General features: G+C 32.6%; 2 protein-coding genes across 11 annotated transcripts; both read right to left on the reverse strand.

Moving 5' to 3' along the window:
- Positions 1-10: 10 nt before the first annotated feature.
- Positions 11-3,890, reverse strand: LOC112020850 (putative disease resistance protein RGA3). Its single transcript, XM_024053414.2, has 2 exons — positions 3,582-3,890; positions 11-1,855 (listed from the first exon to the last, which is right to left on the reverse strand). The coding sequence occupies exons 1-2, from the start codon at positions 3,888-3,890 to the stop codon at positions 11-13; spliced, it is 2,154 nt and encodes a 717-aa protein (XP_023909182.1).
- A 5,032-nt stretch (positions 3,891-8,922) lies between these two features.
- On the reverse strand, positions 8,923-22,730 carry LOC112020851 (putative disease resistance protein RGA3). Of its 10 annotated transcripts, none has more exons than XR_010627805.1 (7): positions 22,512-22,730; positions 20,401-20,723; positions 18,393-18,455; positions 10,223-12,550; positions 9,901-10,120; positions 9,476-9,603; positions 8,923-9,396 (listed from the first exon to the last, which is right to left on the reverse strand). XR_010627805.1 is itself a non-coding variant. In XM_065770524.1 (5 exons), exon 1 carries the CDS (start codon positions 16,435-16,437, stop codon positions 15,484-15,486), a length of 954 nt encoding a protein of 317 aa, XP_065626596.1. In that variant the 5' UTR covers positions 16,438-18,386; the 3' UTR covers positions 8,923-9,396; positions 9,476-9,603; positions 9,901-10,120; positions 10,223-11,781; positions 12,473-15,483. The 10 variants fall into 10 exon arrangements, 4 of the variants coding, with proteins under 4 accessions (XP_065626596.1, XP_065626599.1, XP_065626597.1 ...); XR_010627806.1 differs by having other exon boundaries at positions 10,223-11,781; positions 20,401-20,716; positions 22,512-22,729; XR_010627804.1 differs by having other exon boundaries at positions 10,223-11,781; positions 22,512-22,729.
- Between the last annotated feature and the right edge of the window lie 1,084 nt (positions 22,731-23,814).

Here is a 23,814-nt window from a genome sequence, read left to right on the forward strand (position 1 = left end):
TTTTTGATTGTTAAAGTTTGCAATTTGTAGAGTTTGGTAATCTCCTAATTTTAGCACGTGAGATGTGAAGAAGCCTCAAATGTATCAAATGCTCAATTGAATCTGGCACCTCTATTATACTGTCCCCATATAACTTTAACACACGTAAGCTTTTAAAATTTGATAATGTGTTGCCAAAGTCAGCATAATCTGAAACTAAGCTGCGCAATTTTGTGAAATCATCTCCAATAAATGAAATTCTTTGTGTTGTTTGGCCAACAAAGCGGATAAATAAACGTTGTGCGTTGCCAACATCATCCATTGAAGCTCCCTCCAAAATTAGAGTTTTAGATTTTATAATTGAGTACGCAAAATCATGCACCAAATCATGCATCTTGCAGCTGATAATGTTACCATACTCGTCCTTTCTAGCATCTTGGAAAAAGGAAGTTGCCAACAAGATATTGAAATACAAGTCACCAATATCCTCCATCATCGTACAACTTCCATTAGATGATTCAAGGAAACCTTCAGCCATCCAATGTTGAATAACTTTGTCCTTTCTGATGTTATAATCTTGAAAATTTGCACAATATGCAAAACATTGTTTTAAAGCTGGTGTTGGAAGATTATCAAAGCTTAACCTCAATATCCAAAAGAATCTATTAGTATCATCATCCAATAAATCCCAATTTTTATTATTTTGAATCGATAACCATTCACTTTTATCATATTTAAAGCACATTATTCCTCCCAAAACTTTTGCAGCCAATGGAAACCCTCCACATCTTTGAGCAATCTCTCTTCCAATAGACTCCAAATCTGTAGTTCGAGTAATTTTTTTATTTGCAAATGCTCTTTTTTCAAATATGGACCAACATTCATCTTTTGATAATTTTTCCAGATAATGTTGGGGTTGTGTCCTTACGAGATTTGCGACTTTATCACTACGGGTTGTTACAATAATATTATTTCCCGTCATTGAATTAAAACTAAGCAAGTAACTCCTTAATTTACTCCATTCCTTATGATCATCAATCCACACATCATCAAGTACAAGAAGATATTTATTCCCACACAATCTTCTTTGAAGTACACCAAGTAATTCATCTTCACTTGGGAAATATTTCGAGTTTAAAAAACATTTTTCATCAAAAGATTGAAGAATCTCACATAAAATCCTCTTAAAATTAAAATTCTTAGTGACACGTACCCATGCTAGTGAATCAAAATGTTTCCTTATTAATTCATTGTTATAAACTTCTTTTGCTAAAGTTGTCTTTCCAAGACCTGCCATACCCATTATAGGAAGAATGGAGATACGTTGATTGCTTGCATTAGTCAACATGTTCACTATTTTTGAGACATCACATCCTCTCCCTACAATTTCTAAATCATTGAGGTAGGAGTCTACCCCACTATCCAGGCTAATCTTGGGGATTGTATCCATAGACCCCACTCTAAGACCATTCTTAATTGTATCCAATAATCGATCGATGATGTTCTTCATTTTGATTTCTATATTGAAGGGGGATGTGATAGGATTAAAGAGTGAAATACCAATACTTTCCATTATTTGGTTTTGAGATTGTACCTCTTGCTTACGAATCTCAAACTCATCTAGCACATCGTCAACATCATAAACTACATCTCTAAACTCTGCTAACCTGATCCTCATAAGTTCATCAGTTATTTGCCATTTCTCAGTGTCTTGTAACACAACTTGAATCTTGGATAATGAGACAAGAAGCTCTATTAGTTGCTCCTTGTAACCCAATCCAGAACCAATATGATCAATAAGAAGTGATCTCACCTTGGCTAATAGTCCTTCCACTGCAACACTAAGGTCGATTTCAGTGCTATATTCTTCCTTACTCTGCACAAAAGAAATTAGTATAAAAATTGCTTGCCAAAGTGTAAGAGTATGGTTTGGTAAGAAATAAACAAATTATGTTTTGATTTAAAGCTATAGATAATCAACCGTGTGACAATTTTTTGATATTGGATTTGAGGAATTTTTACTCTCCTTAGCATTGCCTAAAGTGGATGTCGTCTTAAGCTTTTTGTTAGGCCCCTTAATCTCTAGATAAGCTTTTGCATGAACATTATTCAGTCATTTTTGTACAAATATCGATATCAAGACCTTTTAACTTTTGTCAAGTATAATTTAATTCTTGAAGCTCCCCTAGGAAATTTATGTTCACAAAACTTTCATATGAAATAACCATCTTCTTCCTTAGAGTACTCCTGAAATTGATCTTTCTTTCTACTTGTATTTCTTTCTCCTTGAATATAAATAAATAAATAAAGAACATAATATCATGAATGCATATATGCTCTTGTCTCATACCATTTACTAACTTTTATTAGATTAATATTTTACAAATTCTCTTTATTCTTAATATACATGCCAAATTCAAGTTATTTAAAAAGTCAATAACCCTTTTCCTTTTTTTTTTTTTTTTTTTTTTTTAATAATTCGATAATTACAATAGGTAAGGAGAGATTTGAACTCAAAATATCATGAACGTACCAAAAAGTGCCAATCAATTGAGTTACAAAGCTCTTGGCATCAATAATATCCCACTTTCATTAGAGTTGAACTTAATGAAAGTAGTTTGGAAACTTGAATTTTTTTTTTAATTTAAAAGAAAATACATTAAATAATGTTTTCTTAAAAAAAATAGATTTTCTAAAGAGGACAACCAATTTGGGACGAATGAGTCTAACGACGAGAATACATGGACTTCAATGGCCGACAATAAGTTCTTTAAAAAATGTACAAAGTTGGGAAAAAAATGCTAAGCTGTTTCTTAAAAAACAAACAAAAAAAAGGGTTGAAAATCAAAGAATGAAAAGGTGACATTAGTGGGTAAATAGATAAAGAAAATGTTTTTTTTTTTTTTTTTTTGGGGGGGGGGGCGCCTGAAAAGTAAGGTCAACAAATGTCTCACTTAATGTGAATGTCTGAGAACCTTAGAGGATGAACTTGACAAGTCTATAACGTAGTGTAGAGTACAATTTTGTTAGAAATGAACAGTTAGTACTCAATACAAATCTTTTATCTTATTTTCTGTCTTTTGCTTTATTATCTAAGTTATATTATACATAACATAATCATTTAAGTAATGTAGAACAATTACCTTCTCCTTCTCCTCATTTCCCTTAAATTTCAAAAACAAACACATATATTCCCTCTTCCCTATGTGTGTTTGTTTCCACATAAAAAATAAAAATGCAACAACAACAACAGCACCAAGCCAAAACTCTTGTAACTCTTTGGCATAATCTACTCTTGTTTATTATGAGAAATTGAATTCAAATCCTCTTTCTCCACTCTTATAACTATCAAATTATACAAATAAATAAATAAAGTAATAATGCTAAGAATTTTGTAGTTTAATGACAATATACTTCTCCAATGGAAGAGAGCATGAGTTCAAACTCCTCTTCCCCACTTGTTGCAAGAAAAAAAATTCATTAAATAATAAGAAAATTTATTATAATGTTTTACTTGATCCAAACAATTAAAATGAATAATTGAAAAGCCAAGATTATGATGAAATATAATCTAAAAATAAAAAATTTACATCTTTACTCACCTTTTCAAACACTCTGCCTAATGTGACATCCGTTGGTATTGAAGTTGAGTTGATTTCCTTCTTTTTATCTCTGTTTGAAGTTGATGCACCCTTAAGTTTTTTGTTAGGTTCTCCAATTATTAGAGAAGCTTCCTCTTGGACCTCTTTAGACACTTCTGTACAAATATCAATATCGTGACATTTAACTCCAGCCAAGTGACATTTAATTCTTGTAGCACCCCCGGCAAATTCACGTTTACAAAAGTTACATTTAAAACGGCCTTTTAGATCTTCAACATACTCCCAAAATCGATCTTTCTTTCGAACCATATTTCTTTTCCCTTAAAATAAATACATAAAGAATTTAATATTAGAATAATAAAAAATTGATAGTAAAAATGAATATGTAGAATAATAAAATTAATTTAAATAAAATAGATCTATAGAATAATAAAAATAAGCTCTGTTCTAATATGTTTAAAAATATTATGTAATTATTTTATGATGTCTATCAAAATCACCCTCAAGTTTTTTGCTACGCCCTCTAATGGCTAGATATAGATCACCATCAATAAATCTAATCCTTGAAACACATCCATCAAACTTTTCCTCTTATTTTGTTTACTGTGTTAAATTGTTAATAAACTATAATGTTTAGCCAAGAAAATATAAAATCTATAGCATGAAAGACATGTCAGAGTGCACTTAGTCACTTGCTCTATTAGTTCACAAACAGGTAGATGCAGCAAATGGACGCAGAGAGAAAGAGAAGAGGTAAAGTCTGAGAACAATAGCATTATATTATAACGTGTTTTATATCACTCGCCGAAAGAAGATGGTCTTTTGGCTTCGATGTGTTGGGTATATATATGGGATGATCTTGTGATATATGTACATATATAAGAACTTAGTGAAATGCCATAGAAGTTGAGCTTAACATGTTATATTACATGCCTTAATTTCTTTTTCGGATTCTAAGCTTAATTTGGTTCCTATGTTGGAAATTTTAGAATAGTTCCAACTAATTACTATGTCAGTCTACAAAGACTCTGTTATCATAAGCCTCTACCAGTGTGTGATCGATCATCTGCCGCTGCCACCCAAAAGGTATTTTAGCACAAACATAGCAGATGTTTACTTCTATGGATCAAAGTCTCAAACCATTGGAAGCATTAATCGGAGGCCCTTTTTACATACAGCTTTGTTCCAAAAAGCTTCATGAGAATCTTTGGTTTTTCTCCAACCAACTCATCAATCATCACATGGAATGAGTTTATATTATCTCAAATATAAAGTTTAGAATAAATTTGCCCCCCCCCCCCCTCCCTTTTTACCCATCTTAAAGTTTTGTTATTATTATTATTTTAGTTTTCCTTATTTTTTATGGGTTATTTATAAAATTGTTTTATTTATTTATTTATATCATAATTGTAGATTATTATTTCTTTTATGTGTCAAACTTCATCTGAAAAAGAATAAGAAAGTCTTTTTTTATTTTTATTTTTTATTTTTATCAATGATTGTTAAAGGTTTGAAACATGCAGGATAACAAATGTTTAAAAAAAAAAAACGACTAAAAATTTTAATTTTTTGTGTATAAATAAAAAATATATAAGCGGTAAAAATTTTATTTTATTTTTTAAGATGACTACAAAGTTTCAAGTATATATATTCACAATAGTTTTTAAAATATTGCAATTTGATATTTTATGAGTATATTAAGCAAAATGTTAAAATTCACATATGTTGTATTTGAGATTTGTCAAGCTACTAAAATTCATTTCATGAGAATCATGAGTGGATTTTGAAAAAACAAAAAACAAAACAAAATGAATTATTCATGTATAAAAAACCTCTAACAGGTAAATAATGATAATAAATAATTTTTTATTTGCTTATAACATTTATCCCTTATTATTCATATTAATGGTTTTTTTTTTTTTTTAGATTGGTTTCAAATACACATATACATTCTATCCTCCCTAAAATCAAATCATGGCCTCACCATTAGTCACGTTCTTAATTGAACAAGGTTTATATACTAAACAACTTTAGATTCGATGAGATTTTCTTATTTCAACTATACAGAAAGGCATGACTTAGATGAGGCTCTAAAAAAATGAACCACGTAATAATTCCATTTATTATAGGTGTACCACAGAGGACGAAATATAAATAAAGATTTGGAGTTCAAACATTTAGTTTTAATTTTAATGACTTGAATATAGTAGACTTGAATTTTTTTTTCCCCCTGTTTAATATATAGATTTGGAATTATTAATGGTTAATTAAACTATTTATTCAGGCAAGAAAAAAAAAATGGACAGGAGCAAAGACATGTGAGAGTGCACTTACTGTAATAGCTTGAAAATAAGTAGATGCAATGAACGGAGTTCAGGAAGAGCAAGGAGAAAGAGAAAGAGAAAGAGAGAAGGTAATAATAGTCTGAAAAGATCAAGAGGAAGAGGAGAATAGAAGTAATATAACGGTGTTTGCAATGTATGACTTTGCTAACATTTGCGTCCCATTTCTTCTTCTTCAGTTATTGGAACAAGCTCTGAGGCCTTGGCCCACCACGTCCCTTTGTTTTTCTCTTTGGATTTACTCTTCATACACCGTGACTAGCAAGCCTAAACTTTCAAAAGTATTGAGTCATATTCTCTAGCAAACAAAAGTATAGTCCAGCAAAGACAGTATACGTATTGTGAAGAAACTTCCAGCGAAACTTTTTTTAATCTTGCTTGTTTTTATATTTGTATTTGTGGATGAAACTTAAAGCGTAGAACTATCCTGGAGCCGACGAAAATGCTTAAAAAAATATCTGATTTCAGATTTCCACGTCTTTGACCCAGCACTTGCTTCCTCTCTCATCCCACGCTCTTCTGATCTCACAATCTCTCCCCCATCGGCTTAGGCTCCTGGGCATGTTGTTATGCTTCCGTCTCGGTATTTTACTTTTTAAAATTTTGAAATAAATAATAAATTTATTAATTAGATATTAAATAACACCAAAACCGCGCAGTTTTGGGAGGAGCTAACAACAAAGTTAATAGAGGTCTAACATAGGCCTTAATTGAACACTTTCGAAACTTAGAGTACTAAATTGACAAAAAACAAATTTAAATAACTGAAATGAATTTTAGTGAAATAAAAAAAAAAAAAAAAAGTCAGTTTTGCATTTTGGCCTTTTTTTTTTTTTTTGGATTTCCTCTTCACATGCCACTTATTTTTAAGATTTAAATTTCAGTTTCACACTTCCACAAATTAAACTCACGTTAGACTTTTTGTTCATATCAATTTCTTTAATGTAGAGAGAGAGAGAGTGTGTGTGCGTGTGTGTGCGCACGCGCGTGTATATATATATATATATATATATCAAATAATTCATAACAAATATCTACCATACTATTTTTTCCTCTAATATTCTATTATTTTACCTACAACCTTGCAAGTATGTATTTGTTTACTCTATTTTTTTTTTTTTTTATCAAAATTGAATATGTTTTGTGTATTTTTTTTATTTATTTTTTATTTTGTCTTTTTTTTTAAACTTAATTTTCTTAAGTTTTATCGAATTCATATGTTTATGGTTTGAGAATCAATTATTAAATATGCTTAGACATGATTTTTTTTTAATTATTTTGTATATTGTGTATATATATATATATATATTTAGAAATATACTAAGTATTTTAACACACACACACACACAAACAAAATTGATATGGATTGTCTATCTTCTCAAATCTTGATAGTGGTAGACATCAAATTAATTTTTGGGTAAATTATAGTAAACCCATCTATGCTTTGGCTCATTTGCACTTTGCTTACTCGTGGTTTAAAATTTAACACTTTGCCCACCCAAGCTTCATTTCATTTGCTCCCCGTTACCTATCTCACCCTTAGACGTTAGAAAAACACATTTTCAATAGAAATCACAACATAAGAAGGATCAAAACCACTTTCCCTTAAAGACTTTCCTCACGAGCCCTAGAATCACAAAAAATCTTTGTATTGAGTTGGGCTTTTTATTTTTCTGCTGTTGTTTCATAAAATTTACATCATCCCAGACATTTTGACTTTGGGTTGTCCTAAGGCATTTCTAATTTGAAGATACAGCAACCAAGTATGAAATTTTTGCTTTATTTGGGTTGGTTTTTCACCTTTTGAAAGATTGGTTGTTGGGCAGAAGTCCATTGATGTGTAGTTTTGATTCATAGGAAATGTGGGTAGAAGTTGATAAGCAATGTCTTCTTCTAGTGGAAATTACTCAAGTTCAAGTGGACATATGTGTATATATGAGACTTGTATGTTGAGAACAAGTCTGACAGTGGATAATTTTGGAAGAAGTTTTCGGGTTGTAGCCAATATAAGATAAGTTTAGTTTTTAATTAATCTAGTTAATTGAAGTGAATTTAGAAAGTGATATGTTGAATTAAATTTATGAACAGGTTGGTCCCTAGTGCCCTTTCTTTCATTGGATTGATAATCCCACTTGTATATGAGGGAATGAAGCTGCCCCTTTGGTGCAACAAAAGCTATCTATACTACAGAGTGAGCTGCAACTTGCAAATGAAAGGAAAAGAACAGTTACCCAAACAGCAGTCGAAGCTACTTAAATAGCAGAAATTGCTTAAGAAAGGGCAGCTAAAGCTACTGAGAGGGAGAGGAAGTTTCGAGCTGAGTCTGTTAAAGTCAAGAAGATAGCAGCAAGAGCTTTAGAGTAAGAGAGAAAGTCCAAAATTGCACTAATTTTTTCATGGCCTTTTTTTTTTGCTTTGGTTGTGTTGTTTTTTTGTTTTGGCTCAAGTGAGAATGTTGGAATGATGAAATTGAGTTTGCCTAATGGCCAATGTTTGGTTTGAAGCCACTTTGTTTTGTAATAGCACTTGGAATGATGAGAAAGTCCCTTTTTTTTTTTTGGTAATAGCACTTTGTTTTGTAATAGCACTTTAAAGTGAATTGGCAACTTGTGTCTTGTGTTTTGTTGGATCCTGTGAATTGTGTCAGATGCTGTGAATTGTTTAAAGTGAGTTGTGTATGGTGTTTGTGTTGAAAGTGTATTGTGTAAAGTGAATTGTGTTGAAAATGAATTGTTTAAAGTGAATTGTATCTGGTGTTTGTGTTAAAAGTGCATGACAACCATCTGTCAACTTGCAAAATAAGACAAATGCAATGCCATATAGTCAAAATAATAAACCTGCTCTATTGAATATATACACACATAAACCTGTTATATTCAACTGTAATAATCAACCATATGACAACAACTACTCAAAATAATAAATCTGCTATATTCAACACATAAACACATAAACCTGCTCTATTCAACTGTAATAATCAACCACATGACAACATCTACTTAAAATAATCAAATAAAACACCTGCCATTAACTTGGGAATTTATCTACACTTTTAAAGTGGCATTGAACATTATCTTACATCAACCACTAGTCAAAATAAGGCATTTGGTACAACAATCACAAAACAATTGCACCTACCATTACTATTGTTTTGACATTTGGTACAATACTTACATAAATAACCCAAACCCCAACAATGTTTTGATGACAGCATATAAACTAACATTTAAAATAATAACCCCAATAGTATATAAACTAACACATTACTCTGCCCTTGTTTACAAAATATTAAACTAACATATACAAACCTATGGCTGCCCTATCCTACCCTTGCTACAATGACTACCCTTGCCCCTATGGCTACCTTTCCTCCCATAGCTGCCCTTTTCACCTCTTGTGTTACATTTTTGTGTCCTTGCTACATTATTTCTTCCTTTGAAAGCAGTTCCTCTGGTAGCAGGTGGTCTTGTAGGCTACAAAATATGAGAATTGAGATGTTAGCTACCCATTTCACTAATTTATGAATAAACATCAAACATAAAACTATAGTACCTGTGATGATGATGCTTTAGTGTCCCATATTTCTGCAGGGGTGTGTATAGTTTGCTGGCTTAAAGAGAACCATGGACCTCCTCTAACTGTGTACCTGAAGTCTAAAGGGTATTGTCATGCCCTCAACCCTAGAGAGTCCAAAGCATGAGAAAGACGTCTCAAAGTACTTATAGATTTACCAACCATCACATGTTATAACTCAAAACCCATAAATTTTCCACCATACATAAACCTTAAGTAGTCATCATTAGCACAAACCATAAACCCACTCATCAAATAATTCTACCCATGCAAAACCCATACATAAAAACACATAAATATCACTTACAATGCTTATAAATTACATAGGTATCATTATTAAAACTTAGATAAAAATAACCTCAAGCAAAAGAGTAAAACCCACCAAAAAGATTTTAAATTTTTACCTCAAAAAAAGGATGTGAAGGTGCTTATATTTCCATCCAAATCTTTTAGATATTGCATCCCCCTCTCAAATTCCTTAACTGATGTTGTGCTAGCACACCTCCACAACACACTCTTTAACTCCATACCCTTGTGGTTAAACTTGAAATTGTTGTATATATGCTTCACATAATACCTATGCTCTACAGTTGGGAATAGAGTCTCCATTGCAAGTATAAGGCTCTGAGTATTACAAGCAAGTAAGCAAGTTCAGAATCACAAGTAAGCAGTATGATCAATATGAACATTACAAGTAAGTAATACTTATGAGCAATATGAGAATACCTTTTGCCTGTCACTGATGAATACCAAATTCAATTGCTCTGGCCTACCAATATCATCTGCAAATTGCCCCAAGAACCAAATCCAACTGTACTTGTTCTCTTGCTCAACAACAACCATTGCCACTAGAAATATATTGTCATTTCCATCCTTAGTAGTGGTAGACAGTAATTGCCCAACAAACCTACTCCTCTAGTGACATCCATTCAGCCTAACAAATGGTCTACAACCACCTAGAAACCCTTGTTTTTTAGCATTGTACCTAATGTACATCCTTTTGAACTTGGGTTGTACATTCTCATATTTCATCTCTATTTGCAATATTACCTTACTTCCTACACCTGTCATTCTTATCATTTCTAGATAATCCCTGAGTAGGCTATACTGCTGCTCTTCATTCCCAATGATCAAACCCCTAGCTGCCTTTCTTGATCTATACACTTGACTAAGACTTAAATCAATTGAAATCTGTTGCATGACTTGGTGTTGGACACCTGAGACCTCCCAATTAGGATTTCTACTAAAATCTTCCAAGTACATGTTTGCCACATATGTTGATGTAACTTGACTATTTTGAAATGTTAAGGGGCAAGTACACTCAAGATTAACTGTCTTGATCTGAAATGTGCAATATCCATTAACCATAGAAGCATAACACCTCCATCTGCACTTATTCTTACAATGTACAAAAATCTTCTTCTTCTCAATTAACTTCCACTTAATATCAATATGGTCTTGAATGACAAACTCCTTCAGAGCCTTCCTAAAAACCTTGGAGTTTGGAAATTTCATCCCATTACCAACTTAACATTTCTCATATCAGTCTTTTCATTGAATTCTAGGTAGCCAGGCCTTTGCTCATCATCAGAACCATCCATACTTGCAATGTCATCCTCTAGAGCTGGTTAAGTCCACTCCTCATCTACATCTATATATGGAGGTGGAACAGTGTTTGGTTGAGGTGTATCAGTGATTGGTTGAGGTTGATCATTATTAGACTCAGGTGGAACAATGTTAGGCTCAAGTGGAACACTATGAGATGGAGAACACTAAATACATCATCATCAAAGTCTTCTCCTACTAAACCTTCATTAAACCAATCAAACTCCTTTTTAATAGCAGTTGTTGCATCATGTGGTTCTTCTACTACCACACTATCACCATCACTCTCCAGTTGGCCATCTCCATCTTCCCTGTCACCAACCCCTCCACCAACCCCTTCAGGAAGTTCAACTGCAAAGGGTGTATAACTACTTTCCAAATACAGTATGATGGTGTCTATTGGCCATTCTAAATGAAACTTTCACATAGACACCACATCTCTATCATCATTTATGAGCCTCAAGTCTTGCTCCAAGTTGCCCCCTGGAGCTAAATAATGAAACCTATATGGTTCAACAACCCCAAAAATCATCACATATACCTTCTATTTCAAAATAACTAAGCTTATCAGGATCTTTATCATACACTATTTCAACTTTCCCACCAAAATATTCTAAATTTGGATTCCATAGAAAAGTACCCCCATAATGAACCTCGAATTTGAACTCTATATCATCTATCTGCAATAACAAAGTACCATTTTACACATAGACAATTAACAAATTTTAAAGGAACAAACACATAAAGAATAAATACTTGTTGTCCACAATGAGGCACGATGACCATGATAGACAAAATGCCCATAAACATCAACAAATTATATCCATAGGTGGTCACATTTTTCATAAACTTCAACAAATTCATGTAACATTCTTAATAATGATGAGCTTCAACAGATAAATACATGTAACGTTGACTGATTTCTCAAAAAATTATAAAACCCTAACAAACCCAAAGAAAAATAGTTCAAAACCCAAACAATGACTAATTTGGATCCCTCGAACAACCCGTTGCTCATCTCGGTTTATTCTTGCAACACAATTTGTATATCAAATGTAGATGGGGATTTTTCATGATTCTAGGCTCATGAGAAAAGTCTTTAAGGGTAAGTGGTTTTGATCCTTCTTATGTTGTAATCCTGAAGGTGAGGTGGGTAATGGGGAGCAAACGAAATGAAGCTCGGGTGAGAAAAGTGTTAAGTTTTAAATCACGGGTAGGCAAAGTGCAAATGGGCTAAAGCACAGGTGGATTTACTATAATTTCCCCTTAATTTTTTCATCTTGTTTTTATATGTTGTGTTAATAAAGCATTTATTTAGCCAAGAAAATATAAAATCAATAGCATGAAACACATATGTTAAAGCGCACTTACTCTAGTAGTTTGCAAACAAGTAGATGCAACCAATGGACACCAACGAAAAGAGAGGTGGTAGAATCTTGGAACTGGGAACTAGTGGAAAGAGTTGAATGAAGAAAAAGAAAGTATTTTGTTAATGCCAAATAGAAAACTAAAGAAAGAGAATAAGTTTTTTGTTTTTGCTTTTTTTTTTTTAATGAATGAAAGTATGTACAGCAACTTTAATTTGTAAACCTAGTGCAAACAATAATTTTTACCTAATTCTAGTAGTTCATAAAATATTACAATTTTTGCTACAATTATTCTATTCACATGAACCTACCATTCTTTTTTCACTCCTCACAATTGCTATCAAAACGATTGTAGCAAAAATTGTGCAAATTTATTTATGAAATTTTAGTATTTTTCCCAAAAAAAAAAAAAGTGCTAAAAGCAAACACAAATGTTTTTAACTCCAATTTGCTAATACAACTATTTGATTAATTTGCCTTAGCCCTCATTTAGGAGGAGGGAATGAAATGAAATGGAAAAGAATATTCTAGTGAGAGAGAATAAAATAGGTAGAAAGGAACACTTATTCCTTTCTATTCCCTTAAAATTTCAACTTGTCATTCCTCCCAAAATTTGGAAGAATGAGAGGGAATGGAAGTAGATTTAATGAATTTTTTACTAAAACCCGCAAAATACCTCTATATATTCAACCCTTTATTTTAAAATAGAGGTCTAATAGTAATATTATCATAAACTAATTTCATTTCTTTCCTTCTATGTTACTCCTAAATAAGGTTACTTACATTCCATTCATTTCTATTCCTTTATTTTAAAACATCCAAATAAGGCTACTTAATGAAGAGTCTAACTTGCCTGAACAAAAGAGTAGAGGAGTGCATTGAAGTTTTCAAACGTGCTCAAACCCAGCTTAATGTTTAGCTGAGGCAGCAACCGAGTGGAGAGGTATGGCAGCCACCACCATCAGAGGCGTACAAACTCAACTTTGATGCGGCATTATTTTTGGACTTAGGCAGAATTGGATATGGAGCAATTGTTTGAAACGAAAAGGGAGAGGTTATGACTATTATGACTGCTAGTGGACTGGCTTTGCACACCAGTGGAGAAGCAGAGCTACTTGTTTGCCGGATAGCTATAGAATTTGCTGTGGATGCTGGTTTTTCTAGGTTGATTATTGAGGGTGATAACAACAACGTTATTCATGGCATATCTTCATCTGTGGAAAATACTTCTCTATTCGACAATGTTGTGGATGATATTCGCCATTTGATAAGAGGATTGCATTGGTCTAATGTTTGCTGTATTAGTAGGGGCGGGAATAGGGTAGCCCATGTTTTGGCTCAACATGCTAGACATACATTAGATGCGAATTTGTACTGGATAGAGGACTTTCTCCCACCAGCCATGGATGCTTTGTATCATGATATTTTATCCATTTAATTGAATGAATATTTCCCTTTCAATAAAAAAATTTAAAAAAAAAAAAAAAAAAAAAACTCATTCTATTCTTTTCTTTTTCATTCCGTTCCTTTGCTTAAATAAATTACATTTCATTCCCTTATGATCATTTCATTTCATTTCATTTCTTTATGAACTCCCAAACGAAGCAATTATATGAAAAGTGAACCTCAAGATCTGAAATGCACTTCTCAAATTCAGAAAAGGTGATATAAGTAATGAAATAAGAACAACTAGCTATGGTAGGATCATTGGACCACTAAACTTACAGTAGGTCTAGGAATTGTGACATGATCAAGTACATGAGAATTCCTTCAAAATAAAATTGTGACGTGAACAATGGTCGCCCCGTCCCCCCGTCCCCTCCTCCTTTTTGTTTATCCCCAAAATAATAATAATAATAATAATGAGACGTGAATGGAAGAAGGATGTAACTTTCAGGGGCCCAACAAAGAAAAACAAAACTTTTTAAGTTTAGCAGCTTCTCATTAGTTTGGGCCTAACAAGTCTTTATCCCAGTCCCACCAGTCCTTAAACTCAAGTCAAACAAAATTCCTAAGTTGGGCCGAAAGTCTCTGTTGGTAAATTTGGTTTTGTATCTCATACAAAACACACAGCGGAAGCAACAAACAAGGATCTATTTCATTCATAATTGATAACTTGTACTATATAAATTTTAGAATTTAAGAACAAGATAGCGTACCTTAATGCGGTGAAATTCAAAACAAAAGATTATAAGTACTTGGGAACACTTTTAATCTTCACTCCAATTCCACTTAACGCCCAAGAAGTGTGGTCTCCCAATCAGTTTCCAAAGGAGAATAATTGAGTGACTTCACTCGCACATGCACACCACTTCACAATGGTGTCTCTCTTTTTTTCCTAATGAAAAAATTCTGTATGTTTCTCCCTTTTACAACTAACTGATTATCTAATTGGGCTGGCTTATTGGCCATTTCCAATTGGGTTTTAATATGTGGCTTGGAGTGGGACCAAAAGGGACCAATAAGACACTAGCTCTAATGGGCCTTGGGCTTTTCGGGCAACTCTTGACAAGTCCAAAGCTACTATTAATTATATTTAATACCACTATATAAATATAATTGCACTCTAAGCCTTATTAATTAATTATATCCCAATATTTTATTATACATGCAACCCCTTCATAAAATATTCGTAGTAATACAAAGTCATGAATGTAGACTGCCACTTTGTAAATTACTACATCTTAATCCTTGAGTACCCGATTTAATCCTTTTAAGTTATTTATTATATATTTATGAAATCCAATTTCATAAATATATACTTTAGTAATTTCTTACCAAAGTGGTTAGGCCTAACTCTAAGAATAACTAAACCTATTAAACTTTTCTCAAGGGAATATTTTATATCTCCGTTAAGAGACTCTGAATTTCATCTTGAGAATATATGTTCTATCAATACTAAATGTGGTTGCCCAACATACTGAGATTTTAACTGTTACTTTAGATCTCACTCCTAATATATCAAAGCAACCTACACTTCATGATCAGGTCCATTATTCTCTCAGGATTAAGAATTCATGCAAATATAAGCCATGATGGGAATTTCTTTCCTCCGTACCATTGAATTGTTAAGCTTTTCAAATTTCGGTGAGGCTGGAGGCCTTCCAACACATTTTCATTTTCTTCTTCATTCCAGACTTTCCAGTATAATCCCAACTTGAATATTTCCTTTTCTTTTAATTTTGCACTTTTTGCTTCTTCCTCATCTTTCACAAAACCTAGATTGTAGATGTCTATTTCTCCTCTCAGATTCTTTAAAGCTCCCAATTCTTTAATGCTATGACCTTCATCTTGACCCACAACAAAAATTGGCAATGTTTGAAGGCAAGTCAACAGCCCCATATTCTTAGGCATACGGAGAGGAACCTCATCAATATAAATATGTCTCAAGTTAATCAAATTGCTTAACTCTTCTGGAAGCTCTACGAATTCAAAACATTTTTTGATTGTTAAAGTTTGCAATTTGTAGAGTTTGGTGACGGATTTTGGTAATGTCTCAATTTTAGCATGTGAGATGTGAAGAAGCCTCAAATGTATTAAAAGCTCAATTGAATCTGGCAACTCTATTATACTGTCCCCATATAACTTTAACACACGTAAGCTTTTAAAATTTGATAATGCGTTGCCAAAGACAGCATAATCTGAAACTAAGCTGCGCAATTTTGTGAAACCATCTCCAATAAATGGAATTCTTTGTGTTGTTTGGCCAACAAAGTGGATAGATAAACCTTGTGTGTTGCCAACATTATCCATTGAAGCTCCCTCCAAAATTAGAGTTTTAGATTTTATAATTGAGAGAGCAAAATCATGCACCAAATCATGCATCTTGCAACTGATAATGTTACCATACTCATCCTTTCTAGCATCTTGGAAAAAGGAAGTTGCCAACAAGATATTGAAATACGAGTTACCAATATCCTCCATCATCGTACAACTTCCTTTAGATGATTCAAGGAACCCTTCAGCCATCCAATGTTGAATAACTTCGTCCTTTTTGATGTTATAATCTTGAAAGTTTGCACAATATGCAAAACATTGTTTTAAAGCTGGTGTTGGAAGATTATCAAAGCTTAACCTCAATATCCAGAAGAATCTATTAGTATCATTATCCAATAAATCCTAAATTTTATTATTTTGAATCGATAACCATTCACTTTTATCATATTTAAAGCACATTATTCCTCCCAAAAATTTTGCAGCCAATGGAAACCCTCCACATCTTTTAGCAATCTTTCTTCCAATAGACTCCAAATCTGTAGTTCGAGTAATTTTTTTATTTGCAAATGCTCTTTTTTCAAATATGGACCAACATTCATTTTTTGATAATTCTTCCAGATAATATTGGGGTTGTGTCCCTATGAGATTTGCGACTTCATCACTACGGGTTGTTACAATAATATTATTTCCCATATTTGAACTAAAAGTGAACAAGTAACTTGTTAATTTACTCAATTCCTCATGATCATCAATCCACACATCATCAAGTACAAGAAGATATTTATTCCCAGACAATCTTCTTTGAAGTTCATTAAGTATTTTATCTTCACTTTGGAGATATTTCCGGTCTAAAAGTTGATTTTCTTAGTAGATTGAAGAATCTCACATAAAATCCTCTTAAAATTAAAATTCTTAGTGACACATGCCCATGCTAGTACATCAAAATGTTTCTTTATTAATTCATTGTTATAAACTTCTTTTGCTAAAGTTGTCTTTCCAAGACCTACCGTACCCACTATAGGAAGAATGGAGATACATTGATTGCTTGCATTGGTCAGCATGTTCACTATTTCTGAGACATCATATCCTCTCCCTACAATTTCTAAATCATTGACGTAGGAGTCTACCCCTCTATCCTGGCTAATCTCAGGGATTGTATCTGTAGACCCCACTCTAAGACCATTCTTAATTGTATCCAATAATCGATTGATGATGGTCTTCATTTTGTTTTCTATAATTAAAAGCTAGGAAGCACGGGTGCGTTTCAGGACTCGGGTGCGGGTGCGGGTGCGGGTGCAGGACTTGGCAATTTTTGAAAAAGGTGGGTGCGGGTGCGGCGGGACTCGGCGATTAAAAAATTATTAAAAATATATTTATTTATATTTTTAATATATTGCTAAGCACACTTTTTCATATTATATAAACATATACCAAATTTAAGAGCAATAGTAGATAATAATTAAAACAAGATGTTCGTAAATTCAATACAACCCACAAGATTAAAACTAAAACATTCCATAATGTTTGGAAATTATGAGGGACGGACTAAAATTTTGGGTTTTGGACTACTAAGAGTGAGTGAGTGTGATATATTTTTAGGTTAGGTCAAACGGTGCGTTTCACAACTTTTTTTTTTTTTTTTTTTTTTTTTTTAAATTTCGGCCAGAACCGGAAATTTCGGATAATTTCGGCCGGAACAGGAAATTTCGGATAATTTCGGCCGGAACCAGAAATTTCGGATTCGGCCGAATCGGCCGATACGGCCGTTACGGCCCGAGTCGGCCCGGTTCGCGCCGCGTCGGCGCGATTCGGCGCTGCCACGTGGCCCGACGCAGCACGGACTCACGATCAGCGGCGTCCCTGCCGCGTCCCCGCGTCCGGCCGAGTCTGACTCCGGTGCGGCTCCTCTGGAGCCGCGTCGGTGCTTCACAGATTAAAAGTGAAACGCCAACACTTTCCATTATTTGGTTTTGAGATTGTACCTTTTGCTTAAGACTCTCATAGTCAAACTCATCTAGCACATTGTCAGCATCATAAACTACATCTCTAAACTCCACTAAACTGATCCTCATAAGTTCATCAGTTATTTGCCATTTCTCAGTGTCTTGTAACACAACTTGAATCTTGGATAATGAGGCAAGAAGCTCTATTAGCTGCTCCTTGTAACCCAATCCAGAACCAATATGATCAATAACAAGTGATCTCACCTTGGCTAATAGTCCTTCCACTGCAACACTAAGGACGATTTCAGTGCCATATTCTTCGTTACTCTGCACAAAAGAAATTAGTATAAAAATTGTTTGGCAAAGTGTAAGAGTATGGTTTGTAAGAAATAAACAATTATGTTTTGAGTTAAAGCTATAGATAATCAACTGTGCGACAATTTTTTGATATTGGATTTGAGGAATTTTTACTCCCCTTAGCATTGCCTGAAGTGGATGTCATCGTAAGCTTTTTGTTAGGCCCCTTAAATCTCTAGATAAGCTTTTGCATGAACATTATTCAGTAATTTTTGTACAAATATCGATATAAAAACCTTTAACTTTTGTCCAAGTATAATTCAATTCTTGAATCTCCCTTAGGAAATTTATGTTCACAAAACTTTCATATGAAATTCATCTTTCTTTCTACTTGTATTTCTTTCTCCTTGAATATAAATAAATAACATAATATCATGAATGAATATATGCTCTTGTCTTATACCATTTACTAACTTTTATTAGATTAATATTTTAAAATCTCATCATTGGATTACAGATTCTCTTCTCTTTATTCTTAATATTCATGCCAAATTCAAGTTATTTAAAAAGTCAATAACCCTTTTTTTTTTTCTTTTTAATAATTCAATAGTTACAATAAGTAAGGGGAGATTTGAACTCAAAATGTCATGAACATGCCAACAAGTGTTAATCAATTGAGTTACAAAGCTCTTGGCATCAATAATATCCCACTTTCATTAGAGTTGAACTTAATGATAGTAGTTTGGAAGCTTGAATTCTTTTTTTTAATTTAAAAGAAAATACATTAAATAATGTTTCCTTAAAAAATAGATTTTCTAAAGAGGACCACCAATTTGGACAAATGAGTCTAATGATGAGAATACATGGACTTCAGTGGCCAACAATAAGCTCCTTAAAAAATGTACAAAGCTAGGGAAAAAACGCTAAGCTATTTCTTAAAAAAAAAAAAAAAAAAAAAAAAAAAAAAAAAAGGTTGAAAATGAAAGAATGAAAAGGTGACATTAGTGGGTAAATACTAAATAGATAAAGCCAATTTTTTTTTTTTTTTTTTTGGGTTGAAAAGTATAATTAAGGTCAACAAATGTCTTACTTAAAGTCTGTTTGGGATCCGCTTATTTTATTAAAACTAAAAATTTTTTGCTAAAAACACTGTAGATAAAGGTAAAAGTTAACTAAAATAGTATAGTTGAATTCATGAATAATATCAAAAAGTACAATAGGGCCCATAAATAGTAGTAAAAATAAGCTGAATAATAAATTAGTTGACAAAAATAAGTGTTGCCAAACACACACTTAATGTGAATGTTTGAGAACCTTAGAGGATGAACTTGACAAGTCTATAACGTAGTGTAGAGTACAATTTTGTTAGAAATGAACAGTTAGCACTGAATACAAATCTTTTATCTTATTTTCTGTCTTTTGCTTTATTATCTAAGTTATATTATACATAACATATTCATTTAAGTAATGTGGGACAACTACTTTCTTCTCCTCCTCCCTCCCCTTAAATTTTAGAAACACACACATTCCCTCTTCCCTATGTGTGTTTGTTTCCACATAAAAAAAAATAAACAAATAAAAAAAAAATGCAACAACAACAACAACAACACCAAGCCAAAACTCTTGTAACTCATTGGCATAATCTACTCTTGTTTATTATGAGAAATTGGATTCAAATCCTCTTTCTCCACTCTTATAACTATCAAATTATATAAATAAATAAATAAAGTAATAATGCTAAGAATTTTGTAGTTTAATGACAATACACTTCTCCAATGGAAGAGAGCATGAGTTCAAACTCCTCTTCCCCACTTGTTGCAAGAAAAAAAAATTCATTAAATAATAAGAAAATTTATTACAATGTTTTACTTGATCCAAACAATTAAAATCAATAATTGAAAATATTATCACAAGTTCAAAGCCAAGATCATGATGAAATATAATCTAAAAATAAAAATTTTACATCTTTACTCACCTTTTCAGACACTCTGCTTAACGTGACATCCTTTGATATTGAAGTTGAGTTGATTTCCCTCTTTTTATCTCTGTTTGAAGTTGATGCACCCTTAAATTTTTTGTTAGGTTCTTCAATTGTTAGAGAAGAAGCTTCCTCTTAGACCTCTTTAGACACTTTTGTACAAATATCAATATCATGACCTTTAACTCCAGCCAAGTGACGTTTAATTCTTGTAGCACCCCCAGCAAATTCACGTTCACAAAACTTACATTTAAAACGACCATTTAGATCTTCAGCATGCTTCCAAAATCGATCTTTCTTTCGAACCATATTTCTTTTCCCTTACAATAAATACATAAAGAATTTAATATTAGAATAATAAAAAATTGATAGTAAAAATGAATATATAGAATAATAAAATTAATTTAAATAAAATAGATCTATAGAATAATAAAAATAAGCTCTGTTCTAATATGTTTAAAAATATTATATAATTATTTTATGATGTCTATCAAGTTTTTTGCTACGCCCTCTAATGGCTAGATATATATCGCCATCAATAAATTTAATCCTTGAAACACATCCATCAAAAATTTCCTCTTATTTTGCTTACTGTGTTAAATTGTTAATAAACTATAATATTTAGCCAAGAAAATATAAAATCTATAGCATGAAAGACATGTCAGAGTGCACTTAGTCACTTGCACTATTAGTTCACAAACAGGTAGATGCAGCAAATGGACGAAGAGAGAAAGAGAAGAGGTAAAGTCTGAGAACAATAGCACTATATTATAACGTGTTTTATATCACTCGCCGAAAGAAGATGGTTTTTGGGCTTCGATGTGTCGGGTATATATATGGGATGAAATTGTGATACATGTACATATATAAGAACTTAGTGAAATGCCATGGAAGTTGATGGAAGTTGAGCTTAACATGTTATATTACATGCCTTTCTTTTTTTGGATTCTAACTTTAATTTGGTTCCTATGTTGGAAATTTTAGAAGAGTTCCAACTAATTACCATGTCAGTCTACAAAGACTATGTTATCATAAGCCTCTACCAGTGTGTGTTAGATCATTTGCCGCTGCCACCCAAAAAGGTACTTGTTATTATTATTATTTTAGTTTTCCTTATTTTTTATGGATTATTTATGCAATTGTTTTTTATTTATTTATTTATATCATAATTAATAGATTATTATTTCTTTTATGTGTCAAACTTCATTTGAAAAAGAATAAGAAAGTCTTTTTTTTAATTTTTTTTTTATCAATGATTGTTAAAGGTTTGAAACATGCAGGATAACAAAAGTTGAAAAAAAAAAAAAACGACTAAAAATTTTAATTTTTTGTGTATAAATAATAAATATATAAGCGGTAAAAATTTTATTTTATTTTTTAAGTTGACTACAAAGTTTCAAGTATATTGCAATTTGATATTTTATGAGTACATTAACCAAAATGTTAAAATTCACATATGTTGTATTTGAGATTTGTCAATCTACTAAAATTCATTTCATGCGAACCATGAGTGGAATTTCTAATTTGAAAAAGAAAAAAAAAAGAATTATTCATGTATAAAAAACCTCTAACAGGTAAATAATTATAATAAAATAATTTTTTATTTGCTTACATATATCCCTTATTATTCATATTAATGGTTTTTTTTTTTTTTTTTTTTAAAGATTGGTTTCAAATACTCATATACATTCTATCCTCCCTAAAATCAAATCATGGCTTCACCATTAGTCATGTTCTTAATTGAACAAGGTTTATATACTAAACACCTTTAGATTCGATGCGATTTTCTAATTTCAACTATACAGAAAGGCATGACTAAGATGAGGCTCTAAAAAATGTACCACAACATAATAATTCCATTTATTATAGGTGAACCACAGAGGGCGAAATATGCAAATTTACCCAAGTAAATAAAGATTTGGAGTTCAAACTTTTAGTTTTAATTTTAATGACTTGAATATAGTAGACTTGAATTTTTTTTCCCCGTGTTTAATATATAGATTTGGAATTATTAATGGTTAATTAAACTATTTATTCAGCCAAGAAAAAAAAAAAAAAAAAAGGAAAAAAAAATGGACAGGAGGAAAGACATGTGAGAGTGCACTTACTGGAATAGCTTGAAAATAAGTAGATGCAATGAACGGAGTTCAGGAAGAGCAAGAGAAAGAGAGATGGTAATAATAGTCTGAAAAGAACAAGAGGAAGAGGAGAATAGAAGTAATAGAGCAATGTATAACTTTGCTAACATTTGCCTCCCATTTCTTCAATTATTGGAGTTCTTGGCCCACCACTTGCAGAAAGTTTGGCAAAAGTAGGAGTAGGAGGTGCTCCACTTGCCGAAAGATCGGCTTTATTAAAACTACTTTTGGTATTTTAATAAAACACGCAATACTATCCCCTTGTTTTTCTCTTAATTTACTCTTTATGCACCGTGACTTTTTTTTATTTATAAATTTCGCCTGATTTTATTTCAGTTTTTTAATTTTATTTTTTGTTAATTCAATTCTTTAAGTTTCAAAAATATCCAATCAAGAACTCCGTTAGAGCATCCGCATTTGGGTTTCTAAATGCCAAATGTTAAGAACATTTGGCATTTAAGCCCCAAAATTCATCAGCAATGGGAAGGTCATATCTCAAATGCTAAAAAAAATTTGGGATTTTGCTACAGTGCCATCTCAAATGTAAGATGGCACTGTAGCTGGGTTGTAAAAAAAAAAATAATTTTTTAATACTTTTTTATACCCGAAATTTTCTCTCATCTCCCATTTTTCCTCTTTCTTTTCTCTCTCTGCCTCTCTCTGTTTCTCATCGTCTCTCTCTTTCTTTTCTCTCTCAGCTCTCAAGCTTCTCTCTCAGAGCTCACGCCGAATCACCAAGCCAGCTCGGATCAGCGCGGTGGCGTGGCTGCGATCGGTGCGGTGGCTGGACGTCAACGCGTGGTGGAGATTGGCTTGGAGACCAATGTGGCTGGACGTCAAGCTCGGCGATGTGGCGTGGCTGCGATCGGCGATGTGGCTGGACGTCAAGCGCGGTGGAGATTGGCTTGGAGACCGATGTGGCTTGGAGACCGATGTGGCTTGGAGATCGGCTGCGATCGGCGCGGTGGCTGGACGTCAAGCTCGGAGCTTCTCTGGTTTTTTTTTTTTTTTTTTTTTTTTTTTTTTTTTTTTTTTTTTTTTTTTTTTTTCGGTGGCTGTGTTTGCTGGGTTTGCTGGGTTTGTGTGTAACTGGTTTCGGTGTTTGCTGGGTTTGTGTTTCTCTGGTTTTTTTTTTTTTTTTTTTCGGTGGCTGTGTTTGCTGGGTTTGCTGGGTTTGTGTGTAACTGGTTTCGGTGTTTGCTGGGTCCGGTGGTTGTGATTTTCTCTGGTTTTTTTTTTTTTTTTTTGGTGTTGACGGTAGTTTCTGGGTTGC

This window comes from Quercus suber, unplaced genomic scaffold (genome assembly GCF_002906115.3).
Source record: "Quercus suber isolate HL8 unplaced genomic scaffold, Cork oak 2.0 scaffold_32, whole genome shotgun sequence".
Taxonomy (NCBI): domain Eukaryota; kingdom Viridiplantae; phylum Streptophyta; class Magnoliopsida; order Fagales; family Fagaceae; genus Quercus; species Quercus suber.